Genomic DNA, 16,571 nt, shown 5'->3' with positions numbered 1-16,571 from the left:
GGAGCCTTTTTCTGCAGGCGGCACACTTCGGTTCCCAGCCCTATCCAGAGAAGAGCCGCCCCCGAAGGCCAATCACTGTTAGAGGGGGATTCTCCGACCTATATCCGTCGGAACCCCGAGGCCCGAGCGCCCTAGACCCAGGCATCGCCCTGCGCGCTCGGGGCGCGCTCACTGATGCTGCGTGGGACGCGCCGGGAGCGCGCAGGCCACCACCTCTTGCCGGACCAGTGTCTTCCTCTGGCCAAAGACAGAACAAAGCCGATGCGCGCTAAGCTCACAACGTGCGCCAGATAACTGCACGCTCGCGGTCTTCTTACCTCCCGGTCAAGAGCACAGTCAGGTTTGTTTGGAAAGTCAATTCCGTGGTGAGATGCTTTTCGGGGCCACCAGCCCCTGACCGCGGACAACGCCCGTGACGGAAAATGCCAGCTTTGGGCAGTTTCACGAACTTTCTTCTTTCTCTAGTTCCAAGCTGGCTTCTCTCCCACAAGCAGAGGCAAGAGTCCACGCAGAAGAAAGTGACTCACTCGTCCATTCCCCCGGTCTCTCCCCGCCTCTCAAGTTCTCTTTCCGATTAATATCACTCTCAGGTAGTCGCCACGAGGATCGGGGAGGAAACCAAGAGGGTGTCCACTCTCCCCCCAGGGATTTCGTCCGCAGGTTTTCATCATATTTAACCTACTGACAAAAGTCTGACCACTCTTGGCATTCAGTTGCGTTTTATGTCGTTTGTCTTCCAAACGTTAAGGTTATTCATACTTTTCTTTTACAAATAGTCCGTTAATTGTGATAGGTTAAGATATGTATACTTTAAAATATTTAAACATAGCTTCAAGACTAACTTAGGGGCCCCTGGGTGGCTCAGTAGGTTAAGCGTCTGACTTCGGCTCAGGTCATGATCTCACAGCTCGTGGTTTCGAGCCCCGCGTGGGGCTCTGTGCTGATGGGTCAGAGCCTGGAGCCTGCTTCGGATTCTGTGTCCCCCCTCTCTCTCTGCCCCTCCCCAGCTCACTGTCTCTCTCTCAAAAATAAATAAACCTTAAAAAAAAAAACAAACTAATTTAAAATCACCTCTGAGACTACATAGAAGTTAATTCCAGGTCTTACTGTAAACATTTTTTAGAATTGTTCTTGTCTCTCTAATCTTAGAATGTTCCTGGAGAGTCTTTACCCTTCAAAAATACAAACAAATATGATTTTTAACGTTAAAGCCAAATCAACAAATCACATGCTTTTTTTCCTAAATGGATTCTGGTGTCCAAAGAAATGTCATAGAGTCTCCATCATAGTTTGAGAAAAAGTAAAGCGTATATTTCAAGTTGCTCTAAAATTATGTCTCTGTAAATAAAATAGGTTAGCAAAAGAAGTTAGTCAAAGTGAAAATATAAAAAGAAATAAGTAGTCGTGTTGTCTATTGTATTGTGTCACATTTCTCCTGAAAATTCCACAACAACCATGTAGTTTGGAAGGATGAATATTCCCCCCCTCAAGTTCTGTAAATGATTGATTATAACGATTTTGCCTAATGTTAAGAAAACTAATTTTATTATGTTGTTTATCATATTCTTATTTTATTCTCTAAAATAAAATGCACTTAAACTGTATTTTGGTTATTGTTCGTTACCATCCTTGAATTTTTTTTTTTTTTTTACTGCATTCGTATTTTTATTGGTTCACAACACTTTATTGTCACGGCTGGCTCTTCCTTGATAACAACTTTGGTAGAGTAAAAGCCCACTAATTCAAAAGCAAAGGAAGAAGGCTTTGCATTTGCTAGGCTTAGATTAAAATCGGTAAATTAGTGTAACTGTATTTACATCCTGTTTGTCAGTGAACAGCTATCAAGATCTCTGAAATAAGTATCACTTTGAACGCACCGCATGGACAGACCGGGCTTTGACACAGATTCGGGTTCTATCAGGTGTTGCTTGGATGCAAAAAAGTATCTTCTGTAAATGTCGTGGCACGAAATATTCATAGCTTGTAATTAAAAACACAAATAGATTTTTACACGAGGAACGTTTGTATCTGAGGGGTCATTTGGCTTGTTTGTTTGTTTTAAGAAAACGCCAGTCCAACTTCCTTTTGCCAGGGTGTTCGCGCAAACAGGCTAGGCTACCTAGTGGCTGAAACCTGGCCGTTGGTATACACTCTTGTTTCCTTAAAGCAAGTAGATAGAAAACAAGCAGACTGGATGAAAACATTTGTTTGCCTTTTTTGGTTTTGTTTCGTTTTGTTTTTGACCGACTACACCGTCGTGTTCAATAAGGCACAACACCTTCTTTTGTGATATCAGGAAAATTGTCACCATTGCAGGCACAAATCAGCTTCCAGTGGGGAAAGGCCACCTTTAGTCCGTATCAGTATCAATGGACCAAAGACAGCCCAACCAGCCGCTGAAGGTGGAGAGGAAACCCTTTCCGCAAAGGGGAAATCCAGCAGTTTAGAATTTCGCCAATAAAGAATGCGTACAGGACGTTGTTCACATCATCTGAACAAACGCTTTAAGGTGTGCGTGCGCGCGCGCAGGTGGCCTGACGACGATTGCTAGTTACTCGCAAGTAACGATGTTGGTGAATTTCAGGTGCGTGTTCTTTGATTAGCGTTCCCGGCGAGGATTGGAATCCAAACGCGGCGGGGCTGCGCGGGTCCTCACCGCAGCGCTGCCCAGCCCTCCCTGGCTTCGGGTTGAAGAACCGCAGGAGGAGGCTGAAGGCGGCGCAGCTGCGAGGCGCGCCACGGGCCGGGAGCCTCGGGATGCTGGCGGTGAGTGACCCTGGGCGGGCCCGGGCCCCCTGTGGTCCCCGCGCCCTCTCCGCGGTTCCAGGCGGGCGCAAGGGCGCACGCTCCGTCGGGCTGGGGTTGCAGAGGCTGGCGTGGTCGCCCGGAGACGCGGCACCGGCTAACACCCCGGACGCCGCCGGGAAACGAGCTGGACGCCGGGGAGATAGCCTGGGGGTGCGGGCTGGCTTGAGCGTTTTAACCTCCTTAGGTTTGCTTGGCAGTTTATTGGGAGCTTTCAGTGAGGCGGCCGGGCAGGATAGAAACCTCTGGTCCCTTGCCCAGTGAAGGGGAGACTAGAGGATTAATGTTTGGAAGGCAATGAGATGGCTCTTCTCAATTTGCCCTGGATGTTTTCCCAGCCCATTTCCCCTCTTGCTGCGTAGACCATGCAGTGACCTTCACCCATGTGGGCCCCAGACTTATGGTCCCAAGCGCTGGGACTTCAGGCTACCTGAACTGTAGATAAAGGTCCCTAAGACGCCCGCGGCCCCGGACTTGGGGGTGGATTGGTCCCTCCCGCGTTCCTACCTCTCAACGTTCGTTTCACCGAATACACTGTTGGTGAAAAAAATAAACAAGTCTGGATTTGGGACTTTGAATTTACCCAGTTTTTCATATCTATAAATAATGACGATAATATTGCAAAGTATGCTGACCTTCAAGGAGTTTGGTCAAGTCCATATAGAAGTAGGACTGCGCGCCCAAGCTATACTTTAAAAAAAACCCAAAACCTCTTTAAGGGCGCCTGGGGCTCAGTCCGTTAAGCGTTGGACTTCTGCTCACATCATAATCTCTGTCACGGTTCGTGAGTTCGAGCCCCAGGTCGGGCTCTGTGCTGACAGCTCAGAGCCTGGAGCCTGCTTCGGATTCTGTCTCTCTCTGTCTCTGTCTCTCTCTCTCTCTGCCCCTCCCCTCCTCGCGCTCTGTCTCTCAAAAGAAAACATTAAAAAATTTAAAATAATTAAAAAACCTCTTTAGAAGACATTAAAAGATGTTTTTTTGTGTATTGTACTTTTAATTAATTGTTGGGATGCGGTGAGCAGAGGAGATGCTGTTATGTAATGTAGCACAACGTGCGGTGAAAACCAAGGTGGTAGACCGGGATTGCCCTTGAAGAGAAGTGTAACAATCCTCTATGTTTGGTGAATTCTCTTGCGGTGGTGGTTGATATTTGATCCTTGGAGTTGCGGTAAAAGTCCTAGAGGAAGACTTAAAATTCGTGCAAGTCAGAAACCTAAAGCTTAAACTCCTGATTGGGCTTGAAACCCACTTTCCAAGCTTTTATTTACGAACTCTCATTCTACAAATAGTTCATTAATCCGAAGCCTTCTGTTTCATCGTTGTCACTCTAATTTGCTTATTTTGTGTGACTGCTTATTCCAACGATGTTTGTTTTGTTTCTTGTGATAGTCTGTATGTGTCATAGACGGTACTAAGGAAGATTGGAGAGATTATTTTTAAGTAGTAATTTACTTTAGACCCGTCATCAATGGCATGGGGAACAAAGTTTTTGTTCAGGATGACAACATGAAGCTTAGTTTCTTTTATTTTTTAAAGTCCTTTAAAGTTAACATACAATGTAGTGTTGGTTTCAGGAGTAGAACCCAGTGATTCATCACTTACATACAATGCCCAGTGCTTCTCACAAGTGCCCTCCTTAATGCCTATCACCCATTTTCCCCATTCCCCCACTCCCCTCCCACAACCCTCTATTCTCAGTATTTAAGAGCCTCTTATAGGGGTGTGTGGGTGGGTGACTCAGTTAAGCTGCCAGCAGGGGACTTTGGCTCAGGTCATTATCTCCTAGTTCAGAAGTTCAAGCCCCCTGGGTCAGGTTCTGTGCTGACAGCTTGGAGCCTGCTTCAGATTCTGTGTCTCCCTCTCCCTCTTCCCCACTTACGTTCTGTCTCTCCCTTCCCCCCCCCCCGAAGAAATAAAAACATTTAAAAATAAAAGTATTTTATGGAAACTTGAAAATGCATTTCTTTGAAACATTTTTTTAAACAATATTTTTATTGCACACAGGAAGAGGACGATCCTTTGCAGTCCCTTCAGGAAGAAGATGGGAGCAGAATTGCCCCGGATGCTTTCTACGTAAAGATCAAGCTTCTTTCCGCGGGTGGGGGAGGGTGTGCAGGCGTGCTCTTTCTAGTTCGGTGTTTGCTGGGCTGTCCCCGCAATCGGTTTCTCCAGTTGCTCAAGCCAAGCTCAAGCTCAAGAGGCAGAGAAACCTTGCTCCTTCTCCTTCCCTCATCTTCCACATTCAGTTTATCACCAAGCTTTCCACTGTCCTACCAATATCTTAGTCTAATCTATCTTGGGCCAGGTACTAGTCTAGGTAGACGGTATTGAACAAAACAAACAATTCCTGTCCGCAGGGAGCTTACAGCCTGGCAGAAAGCCAAAGAAACAGGTTACCGACCAAAGGGAAGGAGTAGGAAGAAAAGGAAGAGAGTATCATCATGGAGAATTGAGAGTGGAGAGAGACACTTGCCTTACTTGAGATAAAGTCCCGAAAGATAGGACTAAAAAAGGTGATCTGGAAAGATGAGATTAGAGGATAAGGAGCCAGCCAGGTAGAAAGTGGTGGGGGGAGCGGTCCAGGCTTCTTGTGCAAAGGCCCTGAGGCAAGGCACAATTTTATTTTTTTAGGACTTCTTAATAGGGAAGTCAGGCAGAAGTTGACAAATTAAAAAAAGAGAAAAGTTGACCTACCAAATCATGCAGAGCCCTAGAGACCAAGGCAAAGGGTTTGGATTTATACTGAGCACAGAGAAGCCAGGTGGAGTTTTAAGCAGGCAGAAGTCTAAGTTTCTGAGTCCGAGAATCTGACTGTAAATCTCAGCTGAGTGATCTCGTGCAAGTTCTTAAACTCTCCCAGCCTTGCTGCTACCCCCAGATAAGGAATCTGTTCTCTCCGGGTGGTGGTAAGGATTAAATGGGAACATCTGCAGAAAACTCAACACAGCTGGCACAAAAAGGTTCACTTGTAAATGTGCTGTTGGCACGTTTAATTTCAAATGCTAGCTTTCCATTTGTCAGTAGTGAGAATAAGTGGAATTTGGGGCCGTATGCACTAAACTGCTTCCTTATTAAAATAATATTGTAGGGGCACCTGGGTGGCTCAGTCGGTTAAGCGTCTAGCTTTGGCTCAGGTCACGATCTCACAGTTTGTGGGTTCGAGCCCCGCGTTGGGCTCTGTGCTGATGGCTCAGAGCCTGGAGCCTGCTTCAGATTCTGTGTCTCCCTCTCTCTGCTCCTCCCCTGCTTATACTCTATCTCTCTCTCAAAAATAAACATTAAAAAAAATTAAAATGATCTTGTATATTGGTAATTTAGCATGTAGGATTGGACTGAACTGAATGAAAAAATCATATCTTTATAGTACAGACATTTAAGGAAGTGTCTCTTCAAATATACGTATTTAGAAGTATATCTTCCTAATGTTCAGGCAGAAGAAGAATTGCATTCATTATGACAATTTGCATCCTTAGTCGACTTCCATCTGTAATTGTTGAGTTCATTTTCTTGTATTCTGATCATTTATGTTGCTTTTAATAGGTTTGAATTTTTTAGTGTTTTAGAATTTCTAACATGACTGAGGATAAAGTCTCTTCTGCAGATACCTGTACTTAAGTATAATTCTCCTTAAGTCAGTGGCTCTCAGAGTTAGCATGCATGAAGGCTTCTACCCTAGAGTTTCTGATTACTAGTAAGTCCCCAGGTGAAGCCCATGCTGCTGGTGGTCCGGGAACCACATTTTGCAAACTGCTATCTTAAACCGGCAAACTCAACCATTGGCTCAATGATTTACTGTTCAAGAAATAACGGTCTATATTTGCCCTCTAATTTTCACACTGAATTACTATTGATAATGCTAGAAATGTTGCTATGAAATGTTCTTGGGGGAGGAAATAATTTGCAAACTATCAACTTTCCAGCTTCAATCGCTTATTATTGATGCCTTCCATGATAAAGGATTTCAGAAAATAAAAGACTATTTTCAAGAGAGAGCAAGCCACAGTCCTCAAAAATACAATCATCTTGTATTCTACCATCTTCACAGGTCAATAACTAAGGCAAGTAAGTTGTTTTGTGGGTGGAACAACAATGTGTAGTTATTTGTAAGTCTTCCCCCCCCTCCCCCCCCCCCATTGAGCTATAATTGACGCATATTATGTAAGTCTAAGCTGTATGGTACAATGACTGGGCTTGTTGTGGTAATCATTTTATAATGCATGTAACATCCGTCATCTCCTGTAGATACAAAATAAGATTAAATTTCCTTGTGATGAGGGGCACCTGGCTGGCTCAGTCAGAAAAGGGGTTGTCAGTTCTAGCCCCACGTTGGGTGGCGAGATAACTTAAGTAAAATTTTAAAATCTCCTTGTGATGAGAACGCTTAGGATCTGTTCCCTTAACTTGCATTGTAAGGCTTTATCTTTGTGTGGTCTAATACCCAGGAACTGGATAAAAATGAATTTCAGTATGTTTCGCTGTTGCTGAAATGTATTCAGCGATTCTGCATTGATGGTGTCAAAGAAGATGAGCCTTTGCTAATTCAGCAGGGACTGATCCCAAAGATAAGTGTCCTGTTTTGATCTTGTGTGGCTTTGGGTAATTTAAATTGGTGTGAAACCCGTTATCTTGTTTGGTGTTTTCTGTTCCTTTGAAATCACATTTGAGCCGAAATTGATAATGATGTGTGTACTGCCTGTATCCATGAAAAAGTCTGCATAGGTTTCCTGATGTATGTGCTGGGCAGGGCACTTGGGGAGTGTGCAGGAATGAGTCGGTCATACTCTCTACTCCCCTTGACAAGCCAGTTGCTGTAATAACATGTTTAAATTGGTGAACTGAACTTGGAAATACAGGATGAGCAGGGACTAAGCTATTCTCCATCCCCCCCAACCCCCCACCAAAGGCTCTATAACTATTTTAATAGAATTAGTGACCACATTGGACCCGGATAAAGGATCAAATACTTCCCCTCGCCATAGCCCACTTTTCCAACTTCAGAGATCTCGGTTGAGTCTGAAAACACAAAGAGCAAACACATTTTTTTGTTCGTTCTAAGTCCTGCAGTTGTGAAATTTTATCCTGGTTCTTAGGGGTTAACCAGCGGGTACTATTATGAGTGCCTTTATATTATTATGTTGCTGGAAGCAACACAGACTAGGAAATCTCTTGGTGCCTCTCCCTTGTTTTATGAGATGAGATTCTGCAGCTGTTAGATGTTTGATTTGTTGGTGAGGAGGTAAGGGAAGGTAGAGGGGCAAGAGGGTGATCTGGCTGGCTCTAAAATCTTTGATTTTTTTTTTTTCTCCCACCCCCTGGACTCTAGTACCTGAAGTTTATTAAAGCCAGATTGGCTCAGGGAGATTGCTCTGTTTTTTGTTTTTTTGTTTGTTTTTTTTTTTTTCTTTACTGTAAATTCTCTCTGTGGGAGGGAATAAAGATCTCTTGGTGGAGACCAAGTAAAGACCAGGCTTTCCTTAACTCCTCTCAGGGACTTTAAAAGCGCTTACGGGGGGGGGGGGGTAGATCTAAGGATTATGCTTAGGCAAATTGTATATATTTCATTTTGCATGTAGTGCTACCTAATTCCCTCCTACACTTACCAGTGCAGATAACAGGAAATGGGGAAAAGGAGGTAAAACTTGAAAGGAAATGGAGCAGGATGTCCCACGGGTAACTTGGAACCACGGGCCGATGGTTTTTTTTTTGGGGGGGGGCGGGGGAGTGGAGGCAGGGGGATGAGTTAAGATCTACCCCAACCTGAATTTCCTATTTAGATTTTAAAATACCCTTCCAAGATTTAAAGAGTCCAATCAAATAAGTCTCCACTGGAGTTTTTGAAATCCGAATTCCAGTGGAATATGGAAATTTCTAATTGGTGATGGAAATTTCTGAACCGTAACACATTCTAAAGCATGTTTTGTTTCATGTAGGTGTTGGTCAAGGAAAATGCATTGGTATTATCAAAGGGGCTGGGATACTAGATTCTGTACTTCTAAAGCCAATTATGTTTGCAGGTCAGCACAAAATATACTGGGAAGTTATTTCTCTAGAATAAGAATTTCCCATGGAAAGGAACATGTTTAGTCCTGTACCCTAGGATCCAGGAGGATTAAGCAACTTGTTCTATACCGTGTGCATAATGAATACTAGCTATTACCTCTGTAAATAACCATTTTTGTCTCGTGTTTCTGGTAATCACACAGCTGTGGGGGCAACTGGTGGATCTGTTAGACCATGTATGATCATGGCACATAATGGGTCCAGAGAGTGACTTCTGGTAGCAAGTCTCAATCAAATACTGTGGCGTTTCCTTCACATCTCTTTACCTATACTCAATGTATTTTGTGGGCTTGGGAGGGGGATACGATTTGGGTTGGTAAGGGGAGTGGTGACAAAAATGTACTTAAAAGCATAAAATTCTGCCTATGAATATAGAAAGGGGGAAATGTGGCATTAGCGGTGAATTTCATTGTATAGAGGGACATTTTTCAGGCTATCAGAGAAAAGTTTGCCCCAGCAGATGGATGATTCAGTTTAATGCAAATCTTTGCTTGATGTGAGATAAAAGGAGCATCGCTGGGAGCACAGCAGTGGCCCTCCAACCTGGCTGTACGTTAGAATCACCTGGAAAGCTTTAACGAGCACTGTCTGTGTCCCACCACCAGCAATTCTGAATTCCGGGGTCTGTGAGGGGTCCCAGGCATCAGGGCGTTTCAAAGCCTCCCAGGTTTTCCTAATGTGCGGTCAAGGTTGGGACCTGATTGCTATGTCCATGGTCCCCAGCTGGGGGTGCTTTGGGTTCTTGGCTGCCAAGTGGAGGAAGTTTCCAAGGCCTCACTCCTGTAAGCATTTTTGATCACAAACTCCTCCTACTCCACGTTCAGTTGAGGATTTCAAACTATGCCCACAGGATTTTGTTGTTGTTCTTTTTTCTAAGCAAAAAAAAAAAAAAAAAAAAAAAAAGTGGTCCAAAGATGGCCTTCACTTTTTTGAATCAGTGTTGTAGGAGTTTATCTTAAATCCTACCAATCCTAGCAGCTTAATATGAACTTGCATATACGTTCCTGTAGAAAAACAAATCTCCAATTGGCTGGACGCTTTTGGCAAAAGAAAGGCTTGAGGCATAGTTACTGTATGAACGTACTTCTCTAGCACGTTCCGAATTCTGCACCTCCTTTGATAGTATGTTTTCTACAGTTTTCAAGACAAGAATTGCTCCTGTGTGGGGAGGCTCATTTATCTCTTAATCTTTAATCACTAGCCCCCGTATATGACTTCCTGGCATCCCTCTTGGCCAAATCTCCAACTCTGGCTGGTATCTGAGAGCTTCTTAGTGCAACACTGTAACAATAGGTTTTCATTCTGGAGAGTTCTAGACGGAGGTCTTAGAGCCAGGTTGAATCAAAATGTCCTAGAAAAGTCTTAAACTATTTTGCTCTAGTTTTTACTGGAATTATGAGACGGTATTGAATAAGGCATAGAAGTTTGAGTCTTAGAAGGTTGAAACTGTGTTTCTTCTCTTGTGTACATGGTTTCCTGGTTTGAAAGAACAATAGAATTTCTGACCATGGCAGATCCAGTGTCTGACCCATCCCTGATTAATGTGATAGAAGACTTCTTTGACACAGCCTTGGTAAGGATGGGGGTGGATTCATCACTGAACAGATACCATTGGTAATTTGCAGGAATCTTCAAGTTATTTATAAAACTTGTGTTTTCTTAGATGTGGGTTTTACCAAGACTCCTATTTAGTATTTAGAATATTATATGAAATTGGGGCAACTGGGTGGCTCAGTTGGTTAAGCATCCGACTTCAGCTCAGGTCACAATCTCACCCTCCATGAGTTTGAGCCCCGGGTCGGGCTCTGTGCTGACAGCCTGCTTCCGACTCTGTGTCTCCCGTCTCTGACCCTCCCCCCTTCATGCTCTTTCTCTGTCTCAAAAATAAATAAACATTAAAAAAATAAAATATTATATGAAATAGAAACTAACCAATGCTATGGAAGAAAAATGATTTATTTTCATATATACATTATTCACCTGTTTAAGGATGATATGCTGATTTTAATAGTGCCTGAAGGTCAAATAGGATTTCTCTAAACTTTTTAAAAAACTTTTTAATGTTGTATTCATTTTCTGAGAGAGAGAGAGAGAGAGAGAGAGAGAGAGAACAGGGGAGGAGAGGGGCAGAGAGAGAGAGAGAGAATCCGAAGCAGGCTCCACGGCCCAAAGCCTGATGTGGGGCTCAAACTCGGTAACCATGAGATCATGACCTGAGCTATAGTCAGACATTTAACTGACTCCGCCACCCAGGGGCCCCGGATTTCTCTAAACTTTTAAGTTTATTTATTTTGAGAGAGTGCAAGCACACAGGTGGGGGAGGGGCAGAGGGAGGTGACAGACGATCGGAAGCAGGCTCTGCACTGACAGCGGAGACCCTGATGCAGGGCTTGGGCTCATGAACCTTGAGATCATAACCTGAGCTGAAATCAAGAGTCGGACACTTAACCGACTGAGCCATCCAGGCGCCCCTAAACTTTTTTCTACTGTATTTAAAGTCAAGTCCTGCCTGTTAGAGAAATATCGGCATTAATGGATTAAAGTTATAGTTGATAATGCTTCTGAAACATAATATAAGCCTTTTCTTTTTTTCCTAGGTTATTTCCAGAAGTAGTAGTAAAGGTAAGTATATTATTTGCCACTGATTGACTATCTTTCATTAGTAAAATATTCTGGCATACAGTAAGTAAATATTTGCCTAAATGACATATAAAAGTACAATAGGTTTAAGTACACGGATGTATTGACCATCTAATGGTAGCCATATTGCAATGCAGAGATTTTGTTGTAAAGTATGACTCTGTCTTTTATTTAGTTTTAAATATTTTAAATACCTACTTTTAATAGAAATACAGCTGACATAATTTCAGGTGTACAACATAGTGATTTGACAGTCACGTACCTTATTTGATGCTCTCTGTGATGAGTATAGTCTCTCTGGCGTCCTACACCATTATTGTAATATTATTGAGGATCTCCTCCAGACCGAGAAGGTACTCTAAGACCAAAAAACAAAGCAAACCACTCCATCCTGTTTACATAGTTTTATTCAGAGTAACTTACCAGGGGGGACTGGGCGGACGAACGATCGCTGAGCTATGTGGCTATTATCCGCCAAGGCCGGACCTTAATCCCCAGCTTCTATAGGGTGAGGGGCATGGTGGTGTGGTCACAGGGTGGTTATCTGAAGTGGGGTCTTCTGTGCGCCACTTCAGGGAAGGTCAGAGAAAGACAATCTCCTCAGGGCATGCAACTCGTAGCCTTGAGCGAGGTCATGGTGTAGATGTGGACAAGATGGAGGCCAGAGATGGAATTAGTGCTGTCAGCACTTTTACAAAGCTGTGCTTGTGACTCTCTGTCACTTGTAACTGGGAGTTTGTAACTCTCAATCCCCTTTATTTTGTCTGCCTCCCCACTTTGCCTTCCCAACTCCCCTCCCTTCTGGCGACCACCCGTTTATTCTTTGTACTTGAGTCTTTTTGCTTGTTTGTTTCTTCATTTGTTTGTTTGTTTTTTAGATTCCACATAGAAGTGAAATCCTACAGTACTTGTCTTTCTCTGACTTATTTCACTTAGCATAATATGCTCTAGATCCATCCATGTTGTTGTAAATGGCAAGATCTCCTTTTTAGATGAGTAATATTCCATAGTGTGTATCATACCCTTTTTATCCATTCATCTACTGTTGGACACTTGAGTTGCTTCCTGATCTTGGCTCTTATAAATAATCCTGCTATAAACATAGAGGTGCGTGTATCTTTTCAAATTAGTGTTCTAATTTTTTTTTTTTTTTTTTTTTTGAGTAAAGACCTAGTAGTGAAATTACTGGACCATACGGTATTCCTATTTTTAGGTTTTTTTTTTTGAGGAATCTTCATACTGTTTTCCACAGTGGTTTCACCAATTTACATTTTCACCAATCATACACAAGGGTTCCCTTCTCTCCACATCCCCAGGAACATCCACATTGGATATTCTTGCCTCCTTGGGTGTAGATTGACTAGATAAGCATGGGTTTATCCTGCGTTTTCTCTTCTGTTCCATTGCTCTATGTATCTATTTCTTGTGCTTGTACCACACAGCTCTGATTACTGTAGCTTTGTGATATAGTTTGAAACCTGGAAGCATGATGCCTCCATCTTTGTTCTTCTTTCTCAAGATTGCTTTGGCTGTTTGGGGTCTTTCTTTGGTCCCATACAAATTTTAAGACTATTTTTTTCTAGTTCTGTGAAAAATACCACTGGTATTTTGATAGGAATTGCATTGAAGTTTTAGATCACTTTGCATAGTATGAACATTTTAACAATATTTTTTCGATTATATCTTTCTACTTATTTGTGTCTTCAGTTTTTTTCATTTATGTCTTAGTTTTCAGAGTACAGGTCTATCGCCTTAGTTAAATTAATTCCTAGGTATTTAAAAAATGGAAATTATAAATAGGATTGTTCTCTCAATTTGTGTTTTCTTCTAGTTCATTATTAGTGTATAGGAACAAATTTCTATATATTGACTTTTTTTTTAGCCTGAAAATTTACAAATTCATTTTTTCTAATATGTTTTCTGATTTCCAGTTTCTTTCTGCCTTTTATTAAAAAAGTAATTCCAGGGGCGCCTGGGTGGCTCAGTCAGTTGAGCATCCGACTTTGGCTCAGGTCATGATCTTGCGGTTTGTGAGTTGGAGCCCCACGTCGGGCTCTGTGCTGACAGCTCAGAGCCTGGAGCCTGCTTCGGATTCTGTGTCTCCCTCTCCTGCTCATGCTCTGATTCTGTCTTTCAATAATAAGTAAACGTTAAAAAAAATTCTTTTTAAAAAGTAATTCCAGTATAGTTAACATATTAGTTTCAATAGATTAGTACAATATAGTGATTCAACAATTTTATACGTGACTTAATGTTCATCATGATAAGTGTGCCCCTACTCCACTTATTTCACCCATTCCCCCACCCACCTCCTCTCTGGTATCCATCTGCTTGTTCTTACTGTTACCAGTTCATTATCTGGGTTTGTCTTTTCCTCCCTTGTTTCTTAAATTCCACATATGAGTGAGGTCATCTGGTATTTGTCTGTCTTTCTCTGACTTATTTTGCTTAGCATTATGCTCTGTAGATCCATCCATGTTGTTGCAAATGGTAAGACTTCTTTCTTATGGCTGAGTAATATTCCACTGTATATACGCCATGTCTTTATCCATTTATCTATTGATGGACACAGGCGATTTCTATTAAGTGGTTATTGTAAATAATGCTACTGTAAACATAGGGGTGTATATATCCTTTCAAATTAGTGGGTTTTTTGGATTCTTTGGGTAGATACCTAGGTAGTGTGATTACTGGATCATAGGGTAGTTCTATTTTTAATTTTTTGAGGAATCTCCATACTGTGTTCCACAGTGGCTATACCAGTCCGTATTCACCAATAGGGCAAGAGAGTTCCTTTTTCTCCACATCCTTACCAACACTTGTTTTGTGCTAAGTTTAGCCATTCTGACGGGTGTGAGGTGATAGTGTATTATGGTGCTGATTTGCATTTCCCTGATGAGTGATGTTGAGCGTCTTTTCATGTGTCGGTTGGCCATCTGTATGTTGTCTTAGGAGAAATGTCTGTTCATGTCTTCCTACTTTTTTAATTGAATTATTTCTTTGGTGTTCAAATTCTCCATATATTTTAGACACTAACCCTTGTTGGGGATAGGTCATTTACAAGTGTCTTCTCCCATTCAGTAGGTTGTCTTATAGTTTCATTGGTTGTTTCCTTCACTGTGCAGAACCTTTTTATTCTGATGGAAGTCCCAGCAGTTTATTTTTGCTTTTATTTTCCTTGCCTCAGAAGATCTGTTTAGAAAAATGTTATGGCTGACATCAGAGACCTTACCACCTGTGCTCTCTTCTAGGGTTTTGATGGTTTCAGGTCTCACATTTAGGTCTTGAGGCCATTGAGTTTATTTTTGTATATGGTGAAAGTGGTCTAGTTTCATTCTTTTGCATATGGCTGTCCAGTTTCCCCGATACCATTTGTTACTAGACTGTCTTTTTCCCATTGCATATTCTTATCTCCTTCGTCAAAGATTAAATAACTTTATAATCATGGATTTGTTTCTATGTTTTTATTCTGTTGATCTATAGGTCTATTTTTGTGCCAGTACCATACTGATTTGTTTACTACAGCTTTGTAGTATAACTTGAAAACTGGGATTGTGATACATCCAGCTTTTCCTTTTTCAAGATTGCTTTAGCTATTTGGGGTCTTCTGTGGTTACCTACACATTTTAGGATTGTTCTAGTTCTGTGAGAAATGCTGTAGATATTTTGATAGGGATTGCATTAAATGTTTAGATAGTTTTGGATACTATGGACATTTAAAACATGTTCTTCCAATCCATGAACATGGACTATCTTTTCATTTGTGTCATCTTCAATTTTTTTCTTTGGTGTTCAGAGTACAGGTCTTTTACCTCTTAGGAATAAACTTAACCAATTTTTTTTTTGGTACAATTGTCGACAGGATTGTTTTCTTCCTTTTTGTCACCTCATTATGAGTATATAGAAATGCAATGTATTTCTGTATGCTGACTTTTGTATCCTGTGACTTTACTGAATTCATTTATCCATTCTAGTTTTTTGGTGGAGTCTTTAGGGGGTTTTCCAATATATAGATAGCATCATGTCATCTGCAAATAGAGTTTTAGTTCTTCCTTACCAGTCTGGATGCCTTTTATTTCTTTATGCTGTCTGATTGCTGTGGCTAGGACTTCCAATACTATGTTGAATAAAAGTGGTGAGAGTGGACATCCTTGTCTTGTTTCTGACTTTTAGGGAAAAAGCTCTCAGTTTTCCCCATTGAGTGGGATCAGTGTATCCCAGGAATAAATCTTACTTGATCAGGGTGAATGATTTTTTTTTTTTTTTTAAGTATCCTTGGATTCTGTTTGCTAGTATTTTGAAGATTTTTGTGTCTGTGTTCATCAGCGCTACTGGCCTGTAGTTCACCTTTTTGTTTGTTTATCATTGTCTGGTTTTGGTGTCGGGTAATGTTGACCTCTGGGGATGAATTTGGAAGTTTTCCTTCCTCTTCTAATTTTTGGAATAGTTTGAGAAGAATAGGTATTAACTATCCCTTAAATGCTTGGTAGATTCCCCTGTGAGGCCATCTGGGCCTGGAATTTTGTTTGTTGGGAATTGTTTGATCACTGATTCAATTTCCTTGCTGGTAATCTGTTAAGTTTTCTATTTCTTCCTGATTCAGTTTTGGAAAGTTATGTTTCTAGGAATCGATCCATTTCTTCCAGGTAGTTCAATTTGTTGGCATATTATTTTCCATAATTTCTTATAATAATTTGTATTTTTGTGGTATTCTTTCATTTGTGATTTTATTTAGGTCCTTTTCATTTATTTGGATGAGTCTAGCTAGAGATTTATCAATTTTGTTCTTTTCGAAGAACGAGATCCTGGTTTCAATCTGTTCTATTGGTTTTTTTTATTTGTTTGTTTTGGTTTGTTTCAGTTTGTTTTATTTCTGCTCTGATCTTTACTATTTCCTTCCTTCTACTGGTTCTTGGTGTTTTTATTTTCCCCTAGCTCTGTCATTTGTTTGAGACTCTTCTTGAGGTAGGCCTGTATTGCTAGAAACTTCCCTCTTAGAAGAGCTTTTGCTCCATCCCAAAGATTTTGGACCATTGTTTTCACTTTCCTTTGTCTTTTATTTCTTC

General features: G+C 41.5%; 1 protein-coding gene across 1 annotated transcript in view; it reads left to right on the top strand.

Annotated features, from left to right (window-relative positions):
• The first annotated feature begins 2,604 nt into the window (after positions 1–2,604).
• Positions 2,605–16,571, top strand: part of SYCP2L (synaptonemal complex protein 2 like) — a 112,265-nt gene continuing 98,298 nt past the window's right edge. The window contains exons 1-6 of the mRNA XM_049655048.1: positions 2,605–2,766; positions 4,810–4,878; positions 6,726–6,863; positions 7,248–7,367; positions 10,334–10,438; positions 11,463–11,487. Of these exons, the coding sequence (XP_049511005.1) occupies positions 2,758–2,766; positions 4,810–4,878; positions 6,726–6,863; positions 7,248–7,367; positions 10,334–10,438; positions 11,463–11,487 (466 nt within the window). The 5' untranslated portion in view covers positions 2,605–2,757. The remainder of the gene's footprint in view (positions 2,767–4,809; positions 4,879–6,725; positions 6,864–7,247; positions 7,368–10,333; positions 10,439–11,462; positions 11,488–16,571) is intronic.

This window comes from Panthera uncia (genome assembly GCF_023721935.1).
Source record: "Panthera uncia isolate 11264 chromosome B2 unlocalized genomic scaffold, Puncia_PCG_1.0 HiC_scaffold_25, whole genome shotgun sequence".
NCBI classification, from domain to species: Eukaryota; Metazoa; Chordata; class Mammalia; order Carnivora; family Felidae; genus Panthera; species Panthera uncia.
Note: the sequence above shows the minus strand (reverse complement) of the source record. Positions and strands in the feature narration are given on the sequence as shown.